This window comes from Tupaia chinensis, unplaced genomic scaffold (assembly GCF_000334495.1).
Source record: "Tupaia chinensis unplaced genomic scaffold, TupChi_1.0 Scaffold000674_1, whole genome shotgun sequence".
In the NCBI taxonomy this organism is placed as follows: domain Eukaryota; kingdom Metazoa; phylum Chordata; class Mammalia; order Scandentia; family Tupaiidae; genus Tupaia; species Tupaia belangeri.
This window is the reverse complement of record NW_006160197.1, coordinates 1,102,576-1,121,376: the sequence shown is the minus strand read 5'-3', so window position 1 is coordinate 1,121,376 and position 18,801 is coordinate 1,102,576. Positions and strand designations below refer to the sequence as shown.

The 18,801-nt window shown below is 38.3% G+C and overlaps 1 protein-coding gene across 5 annotated transcripts in view; it reads right to left on the bottom strand.

Moving 5' to 3' along the window:
* COBLL1 (cordon-bleu WH2 repeat protein like 1) overlaps positions 1 to 18,801 on the bottom strand; it is a 181,945-nt gene that overhangs the window by 73,756 nt on the left and 89,388 nt on the right. For 4 of the 5 annotated variants that reach the window (XM_006160254.3, XM_006160257.3, XM_006160256.3 and 1 more), the window contains exon 3: positions 7,035 to 7,223. The exons of the other annotated variant lie outside the window; for it this stretch is intronic. In XM_006160254.3, coding sequence (XP_006160316.1) covers positions 7,035 to 7,223 — 189 coding nt within the window. The remainder of the gene's footprint in view (positions 1 to 7,034; positions 7,224 to 18,801) is intronic. 5 annotated transcript variants of the gene reach the window in all.

Sequence of the window (18,801 nt, the reverse complement as noted above, 5' to 3'; positions counted from 1 at the left end):
CAAATTTTGAAAAAAAAAACATTTTTGCACCAAAATAAACTTGTTTTAATTTCATTTTCTATAAACTTTCTAAAGTCCCCTCCTACATCTTAGAGAGAGAAAAAAGAGGACAAAAGAATTAATATTTATGTAGTGAGAAATATTTATGTACAGCAGACACCTGACAATAAGTTAAGGACTCAAAAATGATACATAAATGCCCTCACACATCTCCTTATTCTGTGTAGTTTCTATTGTGTGATATTGATAATTCAGGCTACAAGCTCATTTTCATTAAGAATTAACTTTTCCAAATGCTGGCAAGCATCACTTCTTAGTGCTGTTAAAACATAAGGCAGAGGGTGAGGGATAGGGAATCAAGGATGGCAAAAAAAAAAAAAAAAAAAGAGGCAAAATATACAGGACATAAGAAATGGAAAATTATTTGTTGATATCACATATGTTGGTGTGCTTGATTGAGCCAATATACAGTGTATTCTGGATGGAAAATTCATTTTGTATGCTGTAATGATGTATAGTGAATTAATGTAAATAAATAAATTTAAAGAAAAAAAGATATGCCTTTCTCCATGTTTATCCAAATACGTACATTAAAAATTTACAGTTTTTTGTATACTATTTACACCTCAATAAAGCTTTTTAAAAGGGAAAAAAAAAAATATGGCATTTTCTCAAGCCAGAAGGTGGCATAGTGGTTAAGGTGCTGGACTCCCATGTTGTTGACAGTGATTCCAGTCTCAGATCCCAGGGGCTTGAAACTCACACTGGGCTCATGTAGGTGCATGCCCAAATCCCAAGAGAATGGAGAAGTGATTATAGCATAGCCATGCTCCCCACCGGGGGTTGGGAGGATGATTTCTCACTTTCTGTCTCTCTCTCTCTCCTTCTCTCTCTCTCTCTCTCTTTCTCTCTGGCTAGCACATGTGCTGTATAGCAAAAAAAAAATTAAAAAAGAAAAAAAGTACAGCATTTTCTGAGGAGGAGAGCCTCTGAGGAGCTTGTCTGTAACAACAGCATCCATTTCTTTTTATAGATTTTAATTTTTTTAAAGGTCATTTATTTCAACATGAGCAAGAGAGTGAGCATCCCTACCAGGGCCCCAATGTCCTGATCCGCCCCAACTTCCAGCCAGTTTAGAACATGGGCAAGTATGTATCAATTTGTACTAGGGGAGGTCTCTGACTTCAACCTTCCCTAGTCTTTTTATGTGGGACTATTTCACAGAGCTTGGCATTTTACTACTATGCCACTGTCTGGCCCCAACAGTGTATTCTTTAATGCTTATTCTTACTAAAGAGTTACTTCGCTTGGTAAAATAAATAAGTATACCATCATCCATGTGTTTTTTAGTGTGTGAGCGTGTGTGTATATCCATGTTTAAGTGGGTTAATATGCATATATATGTAAGCACACGCATATACATATATACACACACAGCTCATGCCAGATTACACAGTATGTTCTATACAAATAAAACATTTTAGTTCCTCTCCTCTTCAATCCACTCATATATAATATCAAAATAAACACAAATGCCCAAGAGTTTTCAGGTTAGTACAACAGTAAAGATTAAAGGCAAGATGGCAGAGACAGGATGATTTCTGGTCATTGGAGAGGCGGCATCCCTAAGCTGACACCACAAACTGCGGAACAAGCAGAGGGTAACCAACCTAACTTAGAATAACAAGCTTTAGTTGTCTCCTGAGCATGAAGTCTGTTATTTCCTCCAGTCTTATTGCATTCCCAAATATGAATGAGCTCTTTGGTGAAAACCAACGTCTAAGCAAACGCATTCTTCGCAGATCACACTGTGTGCTCACATTCCCGCAACGGCACATTCTGAGCATACCTCTGCAGGAGATGCATAAGAACACAGATGGGGACTTCAAAATAAAATAAAAAAGGGTACTTGTAATAAGTTAAGTAAGCAATGTAAGCTTTCTAAATATATATTTTGTTCTAATATTGATACTGTCCTATTCGCCACAGTAAGTGTGTCATAAATATGTCCAAATAAATACGGCATACAAGGAATATTTAGACAAATTCAGAAAAAGTAGTTTCAAAAAATTATATTAAGAGATCCTTCAGAGGAAGATATGAAATTCTGATTTTTTTTGGTAAGTTATGTCAAATGACCTTCCCTAGTCTTCCACCAAATTCCTGTATCAATCTGTTTAAATTTTCCTGTTCTTTTATAATATAAAGCCATGAAGACATTGATCTTCGTGGGGTTCAGCTGTGGTGTGCTTTGCTATGATGCTGGCACCTGGAGTCTGAGGCCACGTGGGAAGTCCATGTTCAATGCCTGGCCCACCCTGAAATAGGCTGGGCTAGGAGACACGGGCCTGCGGTCCTAGCTACCTGGAGGCTGGGGCAGGCAGATCACTACGTGAGTCCTGTCAAGATTCTCTCTCTCTCATAAAATATAAACAAACACATTTTATAAAACAAAATTTACCTTTGCCATTATGAGGCTTCACATTTAGTAGCTAACATTTTATAAATACAGAATGTACCTGGGCTAGCCCACAGTGTAGTAAAGGCAGCTGGATCCCACACGGCTGACTATAAGGCTAGAGGTCATCAGCTTGAAATGTGCACTGGGCATGTGTGCATGCATGCCCAGAATCCCAAACAGAGGGGGAGATCCGAGGAGAAGGGATTGCTGTATGACTCTTTGCCATGCTGTTTTCTGATATCCCTCCCTGCCTTGTAAATGCACATGCCCTCTAGCAAATTTTAAAAAAAAAAAGAACATATTTTTTTTTCTATTTAAACATTTCTTTTCATTATTATTGCTAAACTTTTTTTTAAACAACGGGTCACCAGTAGTAGTCTTAATCACATTTTGAAGATATCCCAATTCATGCCCTAAGATATCTAGAATTACACTCCTGAGATATCCATAATCACACTCCTAAGATATCTAGAATCACACTCCTAAGATATCCATAATCACAGTCCTAGGATGTCCATAATCACACTCTTAAGATATCCATAATCACACAAGCACTTTCAGTCATGAACAATATAAAAAAAAATCAGTCATATAGTTTATGAGTCATCATTCAATGATAGAACTATTAGAAACAAAGTTTCTCTAAATCAAATCCCATAATAAAAACACTCATATCAAATACATTTTACTCTCAAAAAAACTCCACAACTCTAAGTAAAATTTTAAAAACCATTGAAATTTGGAGCATTCCCATTGTAGGCATTCCTTCCTTGCCCTCTCCCTGGAGAAAATATCTTTACTTATAAGATTTTGAAGAACATTTAGGGCCCTTTCCTAATGCTTTATCAAAATGCAACATTTAAGTTGCTACCTCCATCTACATGTATGGGTTTAGGGACACACTATCCATTTTAATGAATTTATTAAATGCTCTACTACATTGCAAGAAACTGCACTAAGTACTATGAATCAAAGTAATGTCCTTATGGCTCTTACACTTTATTCAAGAAGATAATGTGTGTGTGGGTGTATATATATATACAACCCAGACACACATCACACATACATACATACATATAAATTACAGCATACTACAATTTGTAATAAACATGGTATCAAGTATCTGAAGAGGGTGGAAGTTAGAGATAATAGATGATTTTAGGGAACACAGATTATGTAAAAATTGTCACTTGAGCTTCATAAACTATCCGGAGAAAGTGAAAGAAAAAATAATTTATAAAGGTATGGAGGGACCAGCAGTTAGCGTAATGGCTATGTCGCTGAACTCCCATGCAGCCGACCACGGTTCAAGTCCTGGACCCAGTGGCTTAAACTCATGCCGGACGCACGTGCGTGCGTGCCCAAGATCCCAAGAGGAGAATGGAGGAGAAGGGATTGTGGCGTGGCCATCCCTCCAGGGAGGTGATTTCTTGCTTTCTGTCTCTTTGTCTGTCTCTGTCTTTCTGGCGAGAGTACAGGCCCTATAGCAAAAACCTCTCCAAAAAAAAAAAGGTATGGAGATGAATAAAGGGGCTCTCTAGAAGTCATGTGGTGAAACTTAAAGCTATACAAAGGAGAGTAGTGAAGGAAATGCTATTCTAATTTCAGAAGTGAAGAAATTAAGGTGTTCCAATCTCCAGGCTTGGTAGTTCAGACTTCCTTAATTCAGTATTGAATTGCTGTCCTAGCAGTCTATTATCAAAGGCAGCACCACAAACAGACAGGTGCTTCAGTCAGATTAACTTGAGGAAGCAGGGTAAAGAGAGAGTTGAGTTAACCTTAACTGTAACCGTAACTCAATAGAAAAAAAAAAAATGGAATAAGAATAGAAAGTGGAAGAAGCCAGTATGTGCCAGGCACTGATAGAATTTCATTTAATCTTCTCATTATATGATATCTTACTGAATCCTAACGATTCAACTCTAATACACGTTCATAGATAAGAAAACTGCGGCAATTCAACAATGGTTGGCAGCCCCAAAACAAAAGCTGATTGATGGGGAATTATACAAATTTATGGACTTGGGAGGCAAACAAACAGGAAGGTCAAACAGATGAGAAAAATCTAGAGTCCTGAAAATTTAAAATGTAAGCGAAATAACTGGTGGAGAATCCATCAACTAAATATAAAGAAAAATAAGACATCCATAAAAATCAGCAACCTAAAAAGCAGTCATAAATTCAACTTAATAAGAGGGATAAAAAGCACATTTGTTTCAGACAGAGAAAATGGATTAGCTAAATGTTTAAAAGGTTGCATTGAAAGAAAGAACCTCAAGATCTCATTAACGAACAGTTTTAAAATGATGAGATCCCACCATTCCCTGATAGGCAGGGGAGTTGACTAAGGTTGTAGGTTCCCAGAGTTAAGGAAACTGAAGAAAAGTTAGTTAAAAGTGTCATGTAGAGATGTCAAAATAATTACGATAGGTGACAGGATATAGAGGAAAACTATGATTGTGATACAGAAGTCACTGATGCTTAAAAAATAATCGAGGAAAGCAGCAGTTAGTGTAATGGCTATGTCGCTGGATTCCCCCGTAGTCGACCGTGGTTCGCGTCCCGGACCCGGTGGCTTAAAACTCACGCCAGGCGCGTGTGCGTGCGTGCCCAAGATCCCGAGAGGAAAATGGAGGAGAAGGGATTGTGGCGTGACCATCCCCCCTGGAGGGTGATTTCTCGCTTTCTGTCTCTATGTCTCTCTCTGTCCGTCTGGCGAGCGCACGCGCCCTATAGCGAAAATCTCTCAAAAAAATAATAATAATAATCAAAAGAACACAGACGTGAGAGATAACCAACAAAGAAGACAGCAATATAGAGAGGACGGTGTGTCCAAGAAGAAATTTTGAGGAGTACTGGTAATAAAACCAATGTCACCAATAAGCATCAGTCAAGAGCTAGGAAAAATGCTGACACTATTTTTTTTTCTTACCTATTTTGATTGAAGAAAAATAAAAGGAATTGCCTTTATTACCCTTAGACATATCCATTATATCTATTATCATTATTATTTTAGAACCAGAATAATCATTTTATTTCAAGAATTGAGATAGCAGCCATTGTCTCTTAATTTCCAAGATGCCTTCCTCACCCAGAGAGCCAAAACAGGTAGGCAGGTAGGAGCCTGCCATGGACAGTCACAGGTTTCTCAATCACATAATAGAATTTAATGAATGGTCTCTAAGACTACTTTTAATATAACCATGGTAAAATAAAACTTACTCAAATCTAATACGTAATTATGTAACTGTTACTTAAAATGTACTCAAATTTAATATATAATGCTATAAATTATTTACTAAAGCTAAACTATTCCATTTTCATCTATTTAAAATCATTTGTAAAGTTGCAAATTATTTTGATGATAAATCTTAAAACTGAGGTTATCTTGAATAAGTCCTCAAAAAAAGCAGCTTGTGGGGACCAGCAGTTAGCGTAATGGCTATGTCGCTGGACTCCCACGTAGTCGACCGTGGTTCAAGTCCCAGACCCAGTGGCTTAAAACTCACGCCCGGCGTGTGTGTGGGCATGCCCAAGATCCTGAGAGGAGAATGGAGGAAAAGGGATTGCAGCGTGACCATCCCCTCTGGGGGTAACTTCTCGCTTTCTATATCTCTGTCTCTGTTTGTCTGGCAAGTGCATGCGCCCTATAGCAAAAAGCTCTCAAAAAAAAAAAAAAAAAAAAAGCATCTTGTAAGAATGTAATACTCAATATATTGCTAATTTTTTCCTTTGTTCTCTCTCTTGCTTTCTATATATACGTAGGTAAACATGTACATAAACACAAACACATACAGTATTATACTAAAGTGATAACAGCTTAAATTTCTAAAACAGTTCTACTGGATAACAAGTGGGCAGCTGAAGGTGAAAGGTAGACCAAGATCAAGTATACTGCTGATGTAACTTTCCACCTAGAACGAAATGGAAATTTACAATGGGCTGCGTTCCATTTTTCCAGTTTTTATGCAGGTATTTAAAACTGTCAGTCTCCTGAATTACATCTTTACTTCTTGCTGAGTTGAAGTTTCATTTTATATTTCTATTTAACTTATCCACATTTTAACAAATTAATCAAATTATTCAAATACCAATTTTATAAAAAGCTTGATAAATAAAAAAATCACATTTTAAGGATGGTAGTTTCTGCAAAATTAACTTTTAAAAAGCAGCTTGCATTGGAAAGAATAATTTGGGAAGAAACAAAAAGGGTTTTCTTGTAGATCTGGTTTTGTAAGCTTGGCTCACAAAATCAAGGTAACTGAGGACCAGTCCTCTAGAAAAGGATTTTTAAAAACTTTCAAATAATTAACAAGGTATTGAATAGTTCTAAATTTCAGGAATCACTTGACTAGATTAGTAGAATTTATAGCATTGATATTAAAACATTTGTTTAAAAAAATTTAATACCCTTTTAGCATTATTTTTTCCTTTAGGCATTTTTAACAAATAGACAACTGAACTGAATAATAACTAAAGCATTTTGTCAAAAAAAAAAAATCAAGAGGTATATCACAGAGGGTTTCAATGGAAGAAGAAAGGGAGGTCCTGGTTTTCACTCACTCCAGCATACCTGCCATGAACAGTAGTGGATTTGATAACATCCCCAGGTAGAACCACCGAGAGCTCAATGTCTCTCTCTATCATGTTTTCTTTCTGTTCCATGCTGAAAGGAGTGGATTCTACAGACTCATCAACTGCAGAGACATCAACACTTTTGGTCTCGGCTGGAGGAAGCGGTGCCTTGCCTTTTGGTTTTCTCCTAAAATATAAATAAAACATAGAAAAAATATTTTTAAATAACTAAAATAATCTAATTTTATAAAAATCCAAAGAGTGTGTGTGTATAGATAGATAGTTTTTTTTTTTCCATGTAGAAAAAGAATGTACCCAGATGTTAACTGTTGGTTTTATTAGGGATGTTGGAATTAAGGAGAAAGGTTTTCAGCTTTATTTTGCTTTTCTAATCAGCATTTGTTTTGTTTTGCGCATAAACAAGGACATGATAAAAAGATTAAATGTTTTCTCCCAAGTTCAAGTAATAATGTTTTCACTTCAGCAAATCGAGAGTATATTAGCTCTTCAGGAAAGTCATGAGGTATTTTTCTGTTTTTCTATGCAAAAATGTATCCTGATTTTTCTGACAACCCAATAATTTGTTTTCTTTGATGAGATAGATTATAAAAATTCTTAATGTCTCAAGATGGAGATCAGTATACCTCATTCTCACGTCTCACACTGGCTTTTACGTTCAGCCCTTTCTATTTGTTTTCAATACAGTGTGCTCCTTTCTCTCCAGATTAAATTCTACCTGCTCTTCAAAGTTGAGGTATATCTACCCTTTCACCCCAATGCTCCCCCACAGAATTTATTCTTTCTTTGAGTTAATATAGCACATATAACTGATTACATAAATATACAATTTCACATTTCTTTTCTTGGTACCAATTTCATCTCTCTGCCTGGACTTAAAACCCCCTGCAAGAAAAGCAACACAGTGGGCCAGCCCTGTGGCCTAGCAGATAAGGGAGCTGGATCCCATATGGCTGACTGAGTGGTTTGAGTCCTAGACGCAAAAGCTTGATAGACACTCCAGGTGCACATTCTTATGTGTCTAAAATCCTAACAGAATGGGGAATGAAGAAAAGAGAAGGGATTACAGTGTACCCATGCCTCTTTAATGGCCGGTTTCTCCTTCCTCTATCTGTCTGTCTCTCTCTCTCTCTCTTTGGTGAGTACTCATGACCTCTGTCACAGAGAGAGAAAGACAGAGAGAGGGAGAAAGAGAGAAAGTGTGCTTGTTGATGGCTATATTTCTCACTGCATCACACGATGAACAATGAACTGTGGTTATTTGCTAAATTAAGTATCTTCTTTAATGAAAAATGTGACAAATAATTTTTCTAGTAAAATTTTTAAGTGTCACTAAGACAACCCTTTAATTTATAACAGAAGTATTAGGTTGTGAGAAAAGTCATGACACATTTTTACATAGAAAAATATAGAGAAATGTCATGACTTTCTAACAACCTAATAGTAGATATGCCACCCAATCATTGGCCAATTCATTGATTTTATGGGCTGAAAAATAACATATGAAAAAATTAACTAAAAGTAATGACATTTATGCTTATATTCAAAGCACTGTAAGTAAAAATATTTGAATTTTTTTATGACAGGCTAATTGATTTTGGAATCCTACTTTTCACTCAGGAAAAAATATATATTTAAATTCCTCCCTCCAGTATTTCCAAGACAAAATTAAAAACCAAACAAGATCAAAGATGTTCTTTATATTTTTGTTTGTTTTGTTTGCTTGTTCGTTTGTTTTTGGCTATAGGGTGTGTGCACTCACAAAAGAGAGAGATAAAGATAGAAAATGAGAAATCGCCCCCCATGGGGGATGGCCATGCTGCAGTCCCTTGCCATCTAGTTTCCTTTTGAGATTTTTGGCCCATAAGCACTCATGCTAGGCATGATTTTCAAGTCTCTGGGTCTGGGACTTATTGGCTATGTGGGATCCACCTGCCTTAACCTCCATACCACCTGCTGGCCCTAAAGATTGTCTTTCTAAATAAATGTGAAACATCCATCTTTTGTTATTTTCAAAATTCGAGGTCTCATAAATCCAAGCACCTTTAAGTATTAGTTATTAAAAAAAAGAAGCCGTGTGTGTGTGTGTGTGTGTGTGTGTGTGTGTGTGTGTGTATTATGGTTAGAGGGCTTGTGTGTACACCAGAGACAGAGAGCCCGAGAGAGAGAGAGAGAGAGAGACAAAGTAGCCACCACAGGAAATGGTGACATCAAACTGCATCTCAAACACAGTATCAGCTAGATGCAATCTAGATGCCTTAACCACAAGGCCATGGAACTGTACTCATGATAGGTTAATCTCCTAAAATAACCAACTTTTTACATTTTAGTGGTATATCAACAAAGATAATATTGAGCTTTAGAAAAGATTTATAATAGCAATAAAAATGAATTTAAAAAACTATTAAACAAATATTCCAGGAAGTTTATCAAAATCTATATGTAAAATAAAACCTCCCAATTCCAAATTTTGGGTTTTAATCTGCAGAAATTGCCTACTTGTATACAACAAATATTTTTTCCGTAACAATTATTACAAAAGATTCAGCCTAAACACTGAGGATTTAAAGATCAATAAGACCAAGTTCCTAGCAAACTCTGGTATGGTTTGAAGGTGTCCCCTCAAAATTTATGCATTAAGATCTGATGAGTTACTTTAATGCTGTTGAGAGGGTGACACTTGACCTGATTATGGTGTTGAGAGGTATGGTTTGGGTATCTGATTAGGCATCAGGGTGGGACCCCTACTGTTGACCCCTGGTGGGTTTATAAGGAGAGGGAATGAGACCACAACTGAGACACATGGACATGGACATGTTCTGCTCAAGCCCCTGCCCTCTCCCATGTTATCCACCAGCAAGTCTCTGGGCTTCCTTAGACCTCCAAACCATCAACTATTCATATAAATTACCCTCCGGTGATTCTGTTAGTATTAACAAAATGGATTAGAACATACCCCAAAAGGTCCATTGCACCAAAGGACTGACAGACATGTAAAACTGCCATAAAGTTTGATGAGTTCTCTAATATAGATATGCAGATCGTACAGCTGAAGGCCACAGGAGGAGAATCCAATTTTTCTAGGAATCTAGAACTATCTTACAGATGGGAAACATGAAGTGGGATTGGGCAGAAAAAATAGAACCATATATGAAGAGAAAAAAAATGGTACTTCAGACAGAGGAAAGTAAACACAGCCATAAAGGAAAACGGTACTTCTTTTTTTTTCTCTTTTTTTTTTTTCGGGGGGTGGGGATGGGGAGAGGTTTTTGCTATAGGGCACGTGCACTCGCCAGAAAGACAGAGAGACAGAAACTGAGAAATCACCCCCCAGGAGGGATGGCCGCAATCCCTTCTCCTCCATTCTCCTCTCGGGATCTTGGGCATGCAGGCACACGTGCCCCCACGTGAATTTAAGCCACCATGTCCAGGACTCGCACTGTGGTCGACTACGTGGGAGTCCAGCAACATAGCCATTACACTAACTGCTGGTCCTGGAAAATGGTACTTCTTACAATAGAACAGTTTGGTAAAGCTCCAAGGTGAAGTCAAAGAAGATGAGAAATCAGAGAATCTACTGAAATCTTCTAACAAGAGATTTAGCAAGGTGGCTTGGTACAAAATTAATATGCTAAAGTCAAGAGCCAGTATAACTATAAGCAAAAACTAGTCAGAAAAGATAATGAAAGAAAAGAATCCCTTTTATAATAGCAATAAAAATGTCTTTTAAAAGACCTCTAAGTCATCCCATCTCAATACCTTTCATTTCTTTCCCTTTCACATAAACATATATCCAATGCATCTATAAATTCTGTCAACTCTCCCTACAAACAGATCCGGGACCCACTGCCAACTTTAACCATCAAGCACCTCTGTTCAAACTGCTTCCTAGCATAGGTTTTCCTGTTCCCAACACTGTCCCTTTGTAACTAGTCTCAATGTAGCAATTAAATCAATTCTTTTAAAATATAAGTCAGGGGTTGGCTCCATAGCCTAGTGGTTAAGGGAGCCAGATCCTTCTCCACTAACTGTGGTTCCAAACCTGGCTCCAGTGGCTTGAAAACACACACCAGGAGTGTGTACATGCATGCCGAAATCCTAACAGGATTATGGCATGACCAGGACCCACTGGGGATGCTTTCTCTCCCCCTCATCCTCGGGCTCACCTCTCTCTGGCAAGCACATATGCCCTCTGGCAACTGAAGAAAAGAATACAAGTCAGACCACTGCACTACTTCTCACATCCTTCCTACTTGACCCACAGTAAGATTAGAATCCTGGCATCTCTTCTCCCTTGTCTCTAGCTTCTTTAATCTCCTTTCTACCACTTTTTCCCTAGGCTCCCTAGACTCCAGTCCTAGGACTCCTACCTTTTCCTTGAACACACCTACAACAGAAGACAAAGCCCCAACAGCGTTGCTTCTGTCTTTAAAATAACCCCTTTTCTCTGCTTTACTTTTTGCCATAGGATTTAGCAGCAACAAACTTATCTTGTCTTTTTCCATGAAAAGATAATTAATTCCATGAGAACAGGGACTGGCCTCTACCACCAGGTGTACACCTGCTCACAAATGCATAGAACCTGTGGAACAATATAGTAGGCATGAATAAATTAATTCAGTGAATACTTTGCACATAAGAAGAGCTACCTAAGCAGTTACCTATAACTGGGAAGGAAAAAAGTCCTTACCACCAAAACAAACAAACAAACAAAAACAGTTTTTATTTTATCTTATGTATTTATTTGTAGATTTTTGCCATAGGGTGCTTATTTATTTATTTATAGAGATTTTTGCTGTAGGTTGAATACACTCACCAGAGAGATAGAAAGTGAGAATTTGTCCCCCAGAGAGGATGCCCATGCTGCAATTCCTTCTCCTTTATTCTCCTCTTGGGATTTGGGGCATTCATGTACACATGCCAGCATGAATTTCAAGGCTCCAGGTCTGGGACTCAAACCGTGGTTGACTACACAGGAGTCCAGTAACATAATTATTACTCCATCTGCTGGTCCCCCAAAATCAGTTTTTATATTAGACTTACCTATTTTGGATTTCTAACAAATTAATAGATTAATTATTTTTTAAATGATGAATTTTGAGAAATACTTGCTGGATTTATTAGCAAGGTATATCTAGGAGTCTTAGGGCTTTAAAAAGAGTTTCATGAGGGAGGATAGAAGAGAAGAGAAGCAGCCACAAGTAGGAAGGTAAAGCAGTAGCAACAGCTTTGTCCCCAGTGGACTTGGCTTTCAAAAGGAGTGGCAGTGAGAGAAAACGAAACCAGTACCTCCTGCTGCCATAGTGATCTCCCTCTGTTCTGCTTCTCATTCTAGGCATCTTCCCTTCGCCAAGTGTTGCTCTCCCTGGTCCCTACCTGGAATGCCTGCCCTATTCTCCGAACTTGCATATATTATCGGTTATCTTTCCAGGTTCAGATTGAGTTGCAGTTCCTGGGGAAGTCTTCCCTGTTGATTACACATTGTAATGAACTCCCCTGACTCACAGATTTGATGATTTGTGTATGTGTGACTGTCTTATTTCCTAAGGTAATTTGAGTCTGTGATGAAAACCCATCTCTCATTCCTAAAGATAAGCCTACTGAATTAAAAAAAAAAAGGGGGGGGGGAAGCAGAACAAAAGCCTAGTTGAAATATTATTTTCATAGAACTTCTGTAAAGAACATCTTAATGTTCTCTGTTATTAACTTCATTTGTCATCTCTGGTCCTGAAAAATGGAGCACACAAGTGAATGAGACCAAGATCTTTCTAAAATGAACTAGCAATCCAACGAAGATGACACAATGTGTCACTAAGGAAGGAAAACAAAGCGAAACAGAAGTGTCATAAACAGAAGGGTAACTTTGAAAGTGCAAAACAATGAGAACTAGCTGAGACCAGCTATGTGGATATGACAGGCAGGGATCCAGGAATGCTTCAAAGACAAGAAACAAATGACCCACTAAGACAAGAAAATTAGAATTTAGATACGCAGAACCATATGTTGGTTCCCATTTGTGATCCTTCCTATTAAAATTAGAAATGTGTATAGTTTACTTATTACATGTAAAAATGAAAACAACACCAGATAGAGACCTGGATTTGACCTGAATCCTAAGAAGCATTAAGACTTTTTTTTTTTTTTTGAGAGATTTTCACTGTAGGGCGCATGCACTCGCCAGACAGACAGAGAGAGACATAGAGACAGAAAGCGAGAAATCACCCGCCAGGGGGGATGGTCACGCCGCAATCCCTTCTCCTCCATTCTCCTCTCAGGATCTTGGGCACACACACACACGCGCCCAGCGTGAGTTTTAAGCCACCAGGTCTGGGACACGAACCGCGGTTGACTACGTGGGAGTCCAGCGACATAGCCATTATGCTAACTGCTGGTTCCCAAGACTTTTTAAACTTCTTTGACATCTTATTCACGTACAAAATTTTAATCATATCTTTGACTAGTTCAGATGGTGGCTAGATCACACTGGGCTGATTGCATAGTTCGAGTCCTGGACCCAGCAGCTTGAAGAGTATGACAGGCACACGTGCATGCAGACCCAAACCCCTGAAAGGAGGGAGAGATGAAAGAGGGGATTGTAGTGTGATCATTCCTCATGAGCAGGTACTTCTTTTTTTTTTTTCTTTTTCTTTTTTTCTTTTTTGGAGAGATTTTTGCTATAGGGCACATGCACTCACCAGACAGACAGAGAAACAGAAAGCAAGAAATCACCCCCCAGGGGGTATGGCCACACCGCAATCCCTTCTCCTCCATTCTCCTCTCGGGATCTTGGGCATGCACACACAAGCGCCTGGCGTTGAGTTTAAGCCACCAGGTCCGGGACTCGAACCGCAGTCAACTACATAGGAGTCCAGCGACATAGCCATTACGCTAACTGCTGGTCCCATAAGCAGGTACTTTTCCTGTTGGCTCTCTCTCACTCTGTCTTTCTGGATGCACATGTGCCTTCTGGTAAAATTTTTTTTTAAATATTATTTTATCTACTCATGTCTCTCCTAATTTTTTTAATGTTTGGCTTAGTTGCTTTGAAGAAATGACAAAATTAAATGTCACCCAAAGCCAAACACATAGTGAAAATAATAAAATGTTAGATCTTGATCTAAATATAGAAAATTCTGAGTGCAAATAAATAAAAGAAGAAAACAGAAAAATATATATTAACAATGTAATGACTTCTATAATTTACAGCTAAGAATTCTAGTTTTCATTAATATTTTAAACTCCAAGAAACTGCCATTGAAATCCCCTCCTTATCCCTTTTAAACAGGAATATCTGAGCCTGTTTTCCTACCCATGGGGTTTTCACATAAGCTTTTCTTCACCAGTGGCCTAGTTTGACTCTCTGTCTACTTCTTAGAGGTTGCTATCCTAACAGTAGACAATAGATAAGTTCACACAGAACCAGCAAAGAGGAGGTTGTACTGAAAAGATAACAGAGACCAAAAACTTCCCAGCTCAGGGCAAAAATTCATTAATCAAGCCTTAAAAGTAGGTCATGGTAAATTATTGCTTACATATATTATTGCCTTATTTATTAAAATTATACTGAACTTAATTTTCATAATGAGAATTATGGTAAAATTTCACATTACTAAAATATATTTTGAAAGCATCAAAATCTACTTTTTAACATGGAATTCAATTGTTATTCTGCTATTTGTACTGATTGGTCTTTTTATCATCTTGAAATACAAAGCACTTCAAAACGGCATGTCCATTGTAATCACTATTGTCAATGTTAATATTCTTAAAATAGGTAAAAGAGAAATTGAAAAAGCTTAGAAAAATAACAGAATTTTAATAAAATATCTCTTATTTATTTTAAATTAAAAAAAAACTTTAAAATGCTGTATAACATATACTTGCATCCTTAGTAAGATACTTAAGTCCAGGAGAATGTCATCTATTTGTTATATTTAACATATTTATATAGTATCCTTTTTCTTTTTTTTTAGATTTTTTTTCATTGGGGTACATGCATTCACTGGAGAGAGAGACAGAAAGACAGACACAGTGAGAGGTAAAGTGAGAAAGCAACCCCCAGGGGGATGGCCACACTATAATCTCTTCTCCTCCTGGGATCTTAGGCACACATGCACACACGCCCAGCATGATTTTCAAGCCACCAGATCTGGGACTTAAACTGTGGTCAGCCATAGAATTCTTACAGACTCACTCAGAGAAATAGTATATAAAAATGAAGTTTTAATTTTAAAGACAAAAATAAAAGAATTATGTATCTTAAAACAACAGGCTTCTAGGCCAATAGGTGGAGGTTATGGTGCTACCTCCCACATGGCCAGCTGCACAGTTCAAGTCCCTAGACCTGGTGGCTTGAAAATCACACCAGGCACATGTGTCAGCGTGCCCAAATACCCAGGAGGATAATGGAAGGGAAGGGACTGCAGCATGGCCATTTCCCCTGTGAGTGATTTCTCACTTCCCTCCTTCTCCATCTCTCTCTGGTGAGTGCATATGCCCATACAGCAAAAACTAAGGGGGAAAAATGCTTCTTAAGTATTATAATCAAAGGAGTGAAAAGAAATGAAATCATCACCTTCTCTGAATATAGAGAAATGATGCATTTCAATTATAGAGACTAATTTTTCAACAATTTCTCAGTTTTTCTGTCTGCGTTTAATGAAACAAGAGAAACTTTTATTATATAAAATTTATTCTAACATTGCACTATGTACTTGAGTGAATCCAATTAAGAAGAAAAAAAACTCCCTTTTCTTGATTAGCCTAAGTTCAAATCAGAGTGAACATGTCAAAGTGGTTTTAAAGATAAGCAATAATGAAAAGCAACAGGAAGAGGCTGAATACATTATATGACTCTTAACTGACCTCTGTCCTCAGAGCCCATTCTCTGCTTTTTCTTCATTTTTCTTTAGTAAGGAAATTTCTCTTTTTTTCTTTAGAATTATTTTTTATTTAACTTTATTTACTTTTAATTTGACCAGTGAGGGATAGAGAGAGAGAGAAAGTGAGAAAGCAAGAAAGCAAGCCACCCGTTCTGAGACTCGAACCATGGTTGGCCATATGGGAGTCTGGCACCCTTAACCACCATGCCACCTGCCTGCCCCAGCTCTTTTCTCTTTCTGTAAGTACAACCTCAGGAGATTTTGTCAAACACCACAGCTTTAAATACCATCTGTATGTTGATATTTCTCAAATCCACACCTCCACATTGACCTGTTTACTGAACTCTGACTTATATGTGTAATAATCTCATGGTCATCTCCATTTGAGTGTCCCATAACCATCTTCAATTTTATATGACCCTTTAGGCCAGCAGGTGGCATGGTGGTTAAAATGCCGGACTCCACATGACTGATCATGGTTCAAGTCCAGAACCCAGAGGCTTGAAACTTATGCCAGCAGTGTGTGCATGTGTGCCCCAAATCCCAAGAGAATAGAAGAGAAGGGGTTGTGGTGGCTAGCCCCCTTGGGGGAGTGACTTCTCACTTCCCCCTCCCCTCTCTCTCTCTCCAGTGAGTTATGCATCTTGCAGCAAAAATATTTTCAAAAGGGACCAGCAGTTAGTGTAATGGCTATGTCGCTGGACTCCCATGTAGTAGACCGTGGTTCGAGTCCTGGACCCAGTGGCTTAAACTCAAGCCAGGCGCATGTGTGTGCATGCCCAAGATCCCAAGAGGAGAATGGAGGAGAAGGGATTGCAGCATGGCCATCCCCCCTGGGGGGTGATTTTTTGCTTTCTGTCTCTCTGTTTTTCTGGTGAGCACACGCACCCTATAGCAAAAAAACAAACAAAAAAAAGAAAAAAAAAAAAAACCAACTAGGTGTTTTTTAGATCCTCTCTGTCTCTTATCTCCTACTTCCTATTATCAAGTCCCATGGGTTTTTACCTCAAAAACACATCATGAATGTGTTTAGTTTTCATCAGCTCCTCTGCTACCACCCTAGTAATTAAGCTGCCAGCTCTTGCCCAGATTCCTGCAATAGCCTCCTCACTGTTCTCTCCTGGTTCTTCTCCTGTCTTCCCAAATTCATCCTTCTCTATACTATTGGAATAATCATTTAAATACGTATATCAAACCACATTGTATCTCTGGATTTTTCACTGGCTTTCCAACCCATTGATAATAAATCCCAAATTCTTTTCCTTGGCTTACAAGGTCCTGGATGAACTAGGTTGTCAGTTTTCAAAGTGCGGTATCAGAGCAGAGGAACATTCATGGAGGTGAACATTTTCAGACACTACCCCAGACAGATGTAATCAGAAACATTGGGCCTCACAACCCATATCTGACAGTTCTCCATGCGATTCTGATGCATGCTATAGCCTGAGAACCATCAGGCTAGCTTCTGCCACCACTGAACTTCCCTCTTGTTACTTATTAGGCTTAGCTGCATGTGCAATTCACACTGGCATTCTTTCCCTTCATTAAATAGATTCAGTTCCTTCACCACTGAGGGCCTTGCAGAGTTTTTCCCTCTCCCTGGAATGCTTTTAACCACAGAACTGCAAATCTAATTCTCCTTGAGCTCAGACTTCAGATAAAATATTTCCTCCTCATTGAGGTATTCTCCAACCATCCCAAATAGATGCTAACACCCATCCCCACCATTATCGGCCCATCCCTCTCATAACCCTGTTTTGTCCTCATCACGTTCATCACCATCTTAAATCATTTTATTTATTTATTTACTTGTTTATTATTTGATGTTAGACTAAAAGTTCCATGAGGGGTTGGACCTGGCCTTGTCACATCCTCTACTAGCACCTAGAACTTAACTGGCACAACATGAGATTCTCTGTGTGTGTGGATTTAATTCAGACAGGCAGGATTCTATTATTTCCACAAGTTCATTGAAGAGTAACAAGTTGGTCGGTTGGTTGCTAAGAGTACATTTATTCTCTAACTCACTGTGACAGCCAAAGGTGTAAGAAGTTATTTAAGGCCCAAAGAGACCCACATAGGTAAAAGCACTGCACTGGTAGCAACTCTCTCAATCCTCTGCTTATTCAGTTGGGAGAGAAATGATGGCAGGGATCCAATTGGGACTAAGAATTTTAAAGTGGGGGAAAATTCTCCCCCATTCTATCCAGATATTTAGTTACTTGCCTAAGGCCAGATTACCTACCAATGGGTCAGAACTCAAATGTCCTGACTTCCTTTGACCAACAAGGAACATGACTAGTATCAGGAAAGAATAACCTAATTCTGCGCCATGTTTTCACTTTCAAGAATAGAACTCACCTTTCAGTTACATTTGGAATAAGGTACCAAGTAAAGAGGCAGTGCATTTTTTTTTTTCATATCAAAGTGAGTACTTACAGAATGCTGGTGTCTCCCATCCCAAATGTAACTTCCCATAATAAAACAAAAGAAAAGTTAAGTAGCTTGTATCCATAGTGTCAATAACAGCTAAGTCTTGAGTGCTGACTGTGTATTAGTGTCTTCAAATGTATTAACCCAGATGCTCAACACTGTGAGGTAAGTGCCGCCACCTCACGTTTCAGATGAGGGAACTCGTGTGCAGGCAGGTTAAGGACTTCTCTAAGGTCACTTAGCTAGTAAGTGGTGGAGCAAGAGATTTAGAGCCATGTTGTCTGATTCTAAAGTCAGCTCTTAAGTGCTACACTACATCATCTCTCTAGAAACTAAAACACTCATACAAAACAAAACAAAATGAATGAGCAAAAACGCAGCAGAGAAACATGCGTAATATTGAATATCTACTGCTAAGATCTTTGCAGGTCC